Genomic DNA, 9,812 nt, shown 5'->3' with positions numbered 1-9,812 from the left:
ATTGTGGTGTAGAGATCGGATCGGAAATTTAATCGTGTTGAATTGAAGATGTTATCGGGTCTAAGTCGGGTCGGGTCAGAACGGTTATGGTTTTAAATGGGGAATCGGGTCGAATTAAAAAAAGAATTATTTTGGGTCGGGTCGGAACGGGTCCGGGTCCGGGTCGGAATGGGTTTCGGTGCATTATTAATAACCATTTGACCTTCAATTAGATCATAAAGTTTGATTTATGGATTATGAGGTTTATGGTTCAATTATTTGTGGATGTGTTTTTTTTATTTTTTATTGTTTTTTTATTAGGAAATTGATATGTTGTATGAATGCATGATTTTGTGTACTTAATACTTTTTAGTCTTGTTTTCCTTATTTGTTAATATGATGATTGAAACTTGAAACTGTGTTAAGTGTTTGACTAAACATGAGGTGGTTTCTATGTGGGGACTAAGGCCAGCTTTTCATAGATCTATATCATTATCTTCATTTATATTTTGTTTTTTTTTTGTCGTTATTAATCTTACCTCCTAAATTATGGGATCATGTTTCTGGTGTAACAATGGCTGTCAGTTATTTGCTTATGAATTGGTGCATAATTAAGTTTTTTTTTGTTGTCGAAGATCGTTTAGTAAAGATATAGACCGGATCCATCCGTACATGCTATTTTGACCTTAAGTTGTGTTACTGCTATTGTTGGACTTTCACCATGTTTGGTTAACGAGTCATCGATGTTTATGATCATGAGCTATTATTTAACCGCATAATATAAATATGAAAGCTCTGTTATTAGTTTATATGAAACTTCTGATTGTTTCATTATCTGACAACAGATTAACATAACTGGATATGTATGCCTAAAAGATGGTGTCAAAGAAGAGATTATATTATGGCGGGCTCGATGGTTTTCGTGCCCCTGTGGTACCTAAAGCTCCTAGATCTTTAAGGGTAAGTAAAAATTAGATTTCGTAATCAGAACTTAACCCGATTTGTAACATAACAATTTCTATAATGACATTTTTCTTTTTTTATTCAGAGGACTCCGCATAAGAAATCATCAGCTGGTAGTGAAATTTGCCCCTTTGAGTTGTTAGCCGCTGTTGCCGGCAAGTTATTGCAGGAGAGTGAAAGTTCGGTTTCTAGCACAGGTCCAGAAACAAAAGAACAAATTAGTATTATTAAAGATGGTGTCAAGAAGGAACCAGTTGACGTTAAACTCAATCCGTTAAGATTAGATTATCTTGATCATGGATGCTGTGGTGAGAGCGAGTTTGTTCCTGGACCCGAGTTAAAGATAGAATCTTCAATCCCGCTGAAGGATTCGCAACATTCTGATAGTGATTCTGGTGTTGAACATGCTTCGATGATTACTACTAATGTGAAATTGGAGACTGCCAATGGCAAGAATGATGTTCAAATGGATAGTAATGGAGGCAAAGTACAGACATATGCAGTAGAGAAACATTGTGAAGATTTAACCACAGTTAAATCACGTGTGAATCAACGTGTGTTACATAAATCATGTAACGGTGTACATCTACCCTTTTATAGGAATAATGTAAAGATAGGTATTAGAGATGATGACGAAAATTCGTTTAGCTTTAATCAACATGTTACCAAAATGAGGGCGTTTAAGTTCCAGTCGCGTGTTGGATATAGAAGAATGAGGAAGATCATGGCTGCTAATAAGCATTGGAAATCATTACCAAAGCTGAAAGATTATGAACATAACACTACTAGTAAAAGTAAATAACTCTCTTTTAACACATTCCGCAATTTCATGTTATGTGATTATGTTTCTTATAAGGTTATAATATTGGTTATTTTAGGGGTTGGAGTCAAACTCTTTGACCACAACGGTAAGAGAAGAAAGCTGTTCCATCATAGCTCAAAACCTGATTATGTTCAGGAGACAAGCAGTGAAAGTATATCTAATTTACCTACAGGTCTGTAATAATATCCAGTTTATTTTTTAGATATATTTCCCATATTTAGACATTTAATTAACGATTGCGCGTTATATATTGTCATGCAGCAAAAGCCGTAACATCTTCAGCTATCAACCATAAAAGTTCCTTTCCATCTAAAGATGGTCATGGTACTCTCTCATTTATATATATGTGTGTGTATGGTTATAACTTATATATAACTTCTCACACGTGCGATAATTTTTAATTCAGTGAAATTTAGCATAAAGTCGTTTAGCGTACCAGAACTGTATATCGAAATGCCAGAGACATCGACAGTAGGTTCTTTGAAGGTACACAGTATGATCCACTATTTTGAAATTAAATATGGATCATCATTATGATTTGTGTTAAGATATTTCAATGTTCACAGAGGACGGTTATGGAAGCCGTGACAGCTATTTTAGGAAGCGAATTGCATGTAGGTGTGCTTCTTGAAGGCAAGAAGATTAGAGATGACAACATAACACTACAACAAACAGGCATTTCCTTAAACAATGACACTTTGGGATTCATGTTAGAACCGAGTTTTCTACAAGATTCCGATAAAGAATCTCCAATGTTGCCATCATATGACAATCATGAACCGCTAGCCAGGTATAACATTAATTATGAAATATCCCCTTCACATATATGCTACTCATTTGTTGACATTTTGGTTTGACTTTTTCATCAATGTATTATTAGTTCTCTAGCTATGGATACTCCTGTATCAACTACTATGGACAACCAAATTGAGAATAATCAAGAAAGTGAAAAGGAGTCAACTGAAGAAATAGTGGATATTAACGCTAAAGCTATCGTGCCAATCAAACCACTGAATGCAGAGGTGATTTCAATAATCCCGGTGAACCATAAAGACAGCAAAAGATCTGAACTTTCACAACGACGAACTCGTAGACCGTTCTCGGTTTCTGAAGTAGAAGCACTCGTGGCAGCAGTTGAAACACTTGGAACCGGAAGGTGTGGACCTGACCCCACAATGTTCAATATTACTGGATAAAAATATGTTATTCGGTAAAAAGTAACTTTATTTATGTTTCTTTACAGATGGCGCGATGCTAAAAACCGCGCATTTGATGACGCAAACCATCGGACTTATGTGGATCTGAAGGTAAGAAACCAAAATTATAAGTTTATAAGATTATATTAGATTATGGATTATTAGTTGTTACGAGTGTGATTTCGTATATGTTAATATAGGATAAATGGAAAACATTGGTTCACACTGCAAGTATCGCCCCTCAGCAACGACGGGGTGAGCCGGTACCACAAGATCTACTGGACCGAGTGTTGGCTGCACATTCCATGTGGACTCAGAATCAATCAAAGCCAACCGGGAAGCATCAGACAGAGCCCATTCAGACTCTACCGGTTAGAGTTTGAACCTTGGTATGGGTCGGGTGATGATGTGTACAAAGTTTGAATAGGTTTAACTTGTTTAAATTACTGTAATTTCTGATGCTTTTACTGTTTTTTTTTATATATATTTTGTTTGTCCTAAAGATTCCTCTCCTATGATGCAAGTTGGAGAAGAAGCTAAGGATGTTTTTAACATGTTTTTAGAAAATGTCAAAAGTTTCATTTGGTTCTTACCATTCTTTTGCACATTGTGTTTGTATGCATCTTGTATAAAAACAAAATCTAATGTAATTGATTCTTCATTCTTGTTCTTTGTTTCTCTTGTTATGGCTTTTGTTTTGTAAGCAAATATGTCTATTGATAGTAGCCGAGTTACTTGAAACATTATCTTAATTATAAAATCACCTAAGGTTAAATATTGTTAAATTAAACCACATTATCTATATTATAAAACAACATAAGGCCTAAGTTAAAGCGCTACGTGAGTCTTTAACAAGCAATTCATTTTAAAGCTCCGTTGCTATGATAAAGTATCATTTGTGATTTAACACCATTGTTTTCTTGTTAAAGCCTTATGGCCCCACCTTTTTCTCCATTGCCGCCCGTTAACATGCTAGTGGATCCCCCCCTTACCTTCTAGCCTTTAAAGCCCTAACGCGGTGTGTCGGGCCAGCTCACTTTACCCCCCCCCCCCCCCCCCCCCTTTTCACGCCCACAACAACTAAATTAATAGGTGTCAAGTGAAATAGAATAATTATGAACCTTGATTATTGTTTTATGATTTTATCCTATAATAAAAGGTAGCAAGCTTTGGTTATTTTATCATTTAATAAAGTGGTAACTAGTAATTAAAATAATGGATTTATTATGAAAACAAAAGGATAACATTTTATAAATAAGAGGCCTACAATAGTATAAGAAAACGATAAATAGGGCAGTTGGTATATTCGTGACGTAGATCACGTTGCCAAGATGGTGGGATGAGCATGTGGAATGTGGATCGGGTATCTTGTTGATTATATAAGATTCTTTCAGCTTTTTATTAATAATAAACAAATACTATTGTGCTAGATTGAAAAAATATCTATATATCAATCTTACTAGTATTTGTTTAATTGTGTTTGAGAGTACCCTCAATAACCGAGGGGTCTATCTGAGACAGGATGTCAACAATCTATACTGATTTTGACACTTCAAGTCTGACTCACCCGTTTGACTTCTTGAGCAAGGTTTCAAACCCGATACCATAAGATCTCAAGTCCTAACCATCACCCCCATGTCATTAACTTAGAAGGCAGAGCTGACAATTCGTGTCTTGTCGTGTTTAACAGGTTACAGACGACACGATTAACAAAAGTATCAAACACGAACCAATTTGCCAACCCTTCCGGAAGGTCAAGTGCTTTTATTAGATTATATCAACATATTATAAATGTAATCCATCACTATTTTTGTGATAATTAACTCTTCCTGTTCGTCTACATATACCAAAAAAAATGTATAACTTGTGGTAAATAATTATAAGCTTTAATAATAATCCATACATTTTATCAAGAGTGGGAAAGGATTTTAAGGCGTGTTAACATCATATTTATGGTGACTTGGTGAGGATAATTGGATAAGATGGACATTATCCAAAAGATAATATTTTTAAGGATGATTACTATTCAGCAATTATCTCGTTAACCTAATGCTTACACATTAAAACTTTCATTAGTTGACATATATAACACACATGAACATAGTCACTATTCATGTTTCTTATAGTGTAGTGTTGTTTGATACTACAAGTTCGATATGAGCTTATGATGTGCTTCCTTAAACCGTTTTGCTACTCGATCTAACCTGGTGTCCTGGTGAAGTACCGAGTCTCCCTTCTAGTTGTCATTTTTTGTATAATATTGTTGAAACTTTGGCTATACTTGTTCGCTTAAGAATTTTAATTGACTTTTGTTTTTCAAAAAATAAAATTTAAACACCAATTCTATTTATATTGTTAAAATAAAATCCATCAATGTCCTTATCGTATTTATGAGTTGCAAAACAAACTTTTGTTTGATATACTCGTTAAATTTTTATTAGTATCCATAATGCAAGTCGGATCTTAAATGTAGAAATATAAGATAAAAAAGTGGATTTCTTCTTCATCAAAAGAAATGAGATTATCACGGATACAAAACATTCAATTTAAAAAATTAACCAAATTTCGCCGATGTAGAGACAATCAATTGCATAATTAAATATATAACCTACAGAAAAAGTGGGCTTATAACCATCGTAAATAGTATATGAGAAAACGATACACTCTATGTTAAGAATTAGCGTGATGAGTCATTATGGGATATAGTGGTTTATACTAACCATTGAAAACTTTTAAGTAATCCAAAGCACAACGATAAAGACTTGACATTAAACTCAACCGAGCATATTATATCAATCATAATATCTCACATAGTCACTAATCATATTTTACTCTATCTTTAAAAACATTCATTATTATTATTATTATTATTATTATTTTTTTTTTTTGAGTCGCGGGCGGTGCCATAGGTCCTTGTTAAAAAAAATCACATATGTAGTATTTCTTTTTTGATATGTGATGCACATCTATAGATATGCTTGAAAGAATCACTGATGTAGTAATATGACATGGTTACAACTTTATGGAGATGTTTTTGTCTTAACTTACAAAAGGTGACCAGGGAAAGAGATTTTCCCTAGTTGGAATTTTATTTTCAAACGCAGATTTATAAAGTATGTATTCAAATTCTAAATAACAAATAAATAGTAACATTAGATCAGAAAGATGGGCCCAACGAAAGTGAGTAGTGTGTGACATATACACGAATTTAGGAGGGCTCAGAGGAACTCGACAAGAAATAGAATTGACTTAAAAGCTTCAAGCCCATCAATCCTAACCATTTTTTTTAAAACCTGCAATTTAACTTCTTCTATACTAATTTAATTCTTAATATACTAACTTACTACTTAGATATGCATTTACTTTTGAAGATAATGATTTTGCATCAGCCAAACTTTTGTAAAGAAAATATGTGACTTAATAACAACAAATCATTTAGGCTCGTATTTTTTTATGGTGAATATGAGAACATGTTAGATATAACTCACACGAGCCTTATCAATACATTGTTGGCGATGAAACTAGCAACACGTAACTTATGCGTTGTCATTAGGTGCTCTGAGGCTAAGATAAAAACAATTTAAATTTAGATGAGAACCTATAATTTTTATTTAAAGAAATCATAACTTTATTTGAGTTAGACCTTGTGCAAGGTTGTCAGTTTGAATTCCGATCTCATTTGGATTTTCGTCTTACCATGTGTTATGTCAGATGGTTATGCTCTTATAGCGGCACAACGACTGTCAAGTGGCAGCTAGCAGTATGGTTTCTTGGGGGAACGCCCAAAGCAAACCATGAAGTCAGCGTGAGCCCGGTTAAGACAACATAGTTTGCCTAGAGTAGGGTTCCGAGATTCTTCAAATTTGAAAAGTGCGACAGCATAAAAACAAAAAAGTTGTTATTTAAGGGAGAAAAAAAACTAGTTCTACAGTTTTAACAAATATTAAAAGATAAGGTAGACTGAGAATGAAACTTTCATTATCTAGGATTAAATGCCGTCTTGCTTTAAGTGGTCAAGGAGATGTACGTTGTCGTTCACCCATTCCCTTCGAGACTATATCATCAATATTTAGTTATTTAAACTTATAAATGCAATAATTTGTATCGAAAGGGTGACATATATAAATTAAAAAGTTGTTCATAATATTATAATAGCTAATCAGTATGTCTCTTAAGATGCTATTTAGACGATATTCGATCTCATGTGGTCTACAATAATTGATTTAGATATTTGGATAACCAATTTAATATTATCCGTAACAAAGTGATCATTCTCTCTTTAGTTGACCTTTACACATATAGTATTGTCACACACCTAATTTTATAGGTATAACCTTTTAAATCGTTGTAGTTTTGAATTTTGATTAACTTAAACTATAAATAATTCTTTTTTATATGAAATATATGCTAACATATTAGTTTTTTCATTTATACTCTTTACATAAATAAAGTAAATCATTTATGATGTTTCCTTTATCACGTTTCTTCTTACGTAGCATCGAGTTGGGTACAGCTTTCAAGTCCATAAATACACAGTATAAAGTCTCTTTGTATACTATGTATATATAGAGCATACATCAATTCAAAGTTATTGATATTTTTAGTTATGTTTCTTGACTTTGTTTGACAATAACTAATTTAGGTATTCGGATAATCAGTTTAATCAATATCTTTCATCCTCACACAGACATAAGTGTTTATACATACACGACGGTAGATAGAAACAAATCTAAATAAATATAAGAAACATAGTGACACGATCCATCAAGCAAGTCTAATCAATAGTTACGATAAACGTACTAATGTGGTGGTGGTTCATTGGCAAATATAAAACCTTTTATACAATTGCGAAGATAAACTCTTTATACACTTGGGTTTGAGATTGAGATGTCTTAGGTTCAAGTCGATTTAAAAAAAATCACTGTCTAAAAAAGTAGTTATGATAAATGTTAATGTGTACTAGATGAGGGTTATTTTGACTCGGGGGTCGTAGGATAAAAAACGTAAATGATAAACTTAGTTATTTTTTATTGTTTCTTAGTCATATATAACTTTTATAGTCCATAATTTTTTCTTATTCAAGTATAATAATGTCATATATTTTGAAAAATTAATTATTAAAAAGTTGTGCATAGAACAATGGGATTGTTTTAACGGTGTGTCTAACTTGAAAGACCACCAAGTTTAAAAGGTTTTAATAAGTTTTCAACACTACGATATATAATAAATAAATATTTTTGTTAAATAAACATATCGTTCCAAAACACCTATAAATATTATTCTTTACAACACATTAAATTAAATTGTATTTGATAATATCAGTTTTAGAAAATTCTATCTAAACATCTTCTAGACATTCAACATAAATAGACTCACTACTTATCAATACGAAAAGGAAAAAAAGACGTGTGCCCAGATGCATGAACATCTTCATATCTCTCACGACCTCATTAACTATTTAAGCCGTTGATTTTTCTTTTTCTTTTTTTATTTTAAAATTAAAATAAACTGATTTTACTTTATAGATATATGGGTGCCACATATTTCTATTTTTTTCTCAAACAGATGATTTGCATTACAAAATATAAAAAGGTTAATGTTGAGTCTTCTTGTAAAGATCTATAAAGTAAATATCATGAATCGAAAAGGCATAGATAGAGCAAATTTCCATTTTAGCATAATGATCGTGATCCCATCCCTTTCTTTACACCTATCCGTCGTTTTACATCCCTTTTCCATTTCCATTTCCTAATTGAATAAATTTGGAAAACGGTTTTTCAACAGTATTTCATCAAGTCAAACATCCAACCAAAACCAAATTAACAACACGTTTCCAACCTCATCTTTGATTAATTTAGATAAACGGACTTGAGAATAGGCGAGGAAGTTATCAATTTTTGCAATCGTTCTCTATGTACCCAACAACTTTTTATTGTAAGGGAGAATAGCCAGGTCCTCGATGAAAATGCATATACACATATAAAAGTATAAAACTATTTGACATTTTACTAATTTATATAAAATAAGTTGTTGGAAATTCACCTAGTTAGGCAAATAATTTGAAAAGTGTCAGATAATTATACCTAAAAAATATAATTAACTTTTTTTTTTCAAACTACTCTTAAATCATAATCTACTTTTAATAAACATATATACTTGTAAATTACGTAAATTGAATAGCAGTAAGACATGTAAATACGTAATCACAGTATATATATACGAAGTCGTTTTTGAAATAAAAATAATACAAATAATAATATATCATGAATGGTGATTGAAAGTATATTCTAAGATGTGGCTCAGAATCTACTCTAGAACACGTCAAACAATTAATATTGTATTTTAGCACTCAACTCCCCTTTAAAGTTTAAACAAACATTTGAGATCCAATCATATCTTTCGCTTAATTTTTTATTCGTGTAATATTCTAGCACAATAAACTTTCCAGATTTTGTATACACCTTTACAAATATAATATGTTTCACTTAGGATCCAAACAGAAGTTGCGATGGGCATAATTTGATTTCTTTTGAAATTAATTAACATATTTAACACGAGTAATTCCAAAATTGAGAAAATAACAACTCCTTAATTTTAAAAGGACGATATTTAACAAAAAACCAAAGCGTTCACATTTTTATATCATTTAAATTTAAATGAATGTATATTTTAATGGTTTAGTGATATGATGTATACTCCTTTAAATGAAAATGGTTGGTTCAAATTCTTATAAATGTAATGTTAGGAGAAATTTATATGGAAGTAAATTTGCTTTTTTTAAATAATAATAGAGTATTACTTTCAAATTATTAAGTATTATATGCATCTTGTATATACGCAATGAATATGTT

The 9,812-nt window shown here is 31.8% G+C and overlaps 1 protein-coding gene across 1 annotated transcript; it reads left to right on the top strand.

The window, feature by feature from the left end:
• Nucleotides 1–352: 352 nt before the first annotated feature.
• Nucleotides 353–3,601, top strand: LOC143561907 (telomere repeat-binding protein 4-like). The gene is made up of 10 exons (XM_077049870.1): nt 353–707; nt 825–939; nt 1,028–1,730; nt 1,821–1,937; nt 2,027–2,089; nt 2,172–2,251; nt 2,332–2,555; nt 2,646–2,921; nt 3,009–3,072; nt 3,162–3,601. The coding sequence occupies exons 2-10, from the start codon at nt 856–858 to the stop codon at nt 3,342–3,344; spliced, it is 1,794 nt and encodes a 597-aa protein (XP_076905985.1). The 5' UTR covers nt 353–707; nt 825–855; the 3' UTR covers nt 3,345–3,601.
• Nucleotides 3,602–9,812: the final 6,211 nt, after the last annotated feature.

Source organism: Bidens hawaiensis, unplaced genomic scaffold (genome assembly GCF_021521415.1).
Source record: "Bidens hawaiensis isolate Kalapana, Puna unplaced genomic scaffold, B.hawaiensis_p1.1 tig00020885_1, whole genome shotgun sequence".
NCBI lineage: Eukaryota > Viridiplantae > Streptophyta > Magnoliopsida > Asterales > Asteraceae > Bidens > Bidens hawaiensis.
The sequence above is the reverse complement of the archived record's forward strand: the minus strand, read 5'-3'. Positions and strand labels throughout refer to the sequence as shown.

Excerpts from the sequence above, each read along its gene's own strand:
- LOC143561907 (XM_077049870.1), top strand. The coding sequence starts at position 856 with ATGGTGTCAAAGAAGAGATTATATTATGGCGGGCTCGATGGTTTTCGT. Across the intron at positions 2,090-2,171 it reads TCCATCTAAAGATGGTCATG|TGAAATTTAGCATAAAGTCG; the intron begins GTACTCTCTCAT and ends TTTTTAATTCAG. Across the intron at positions 2,556-2,645 it reads AATCATGAACCGCTAGCCAG|TTCTCTAGCTATGGATACTC; the intron begins GTATAACATTAA and ends ATGTATTATTAG.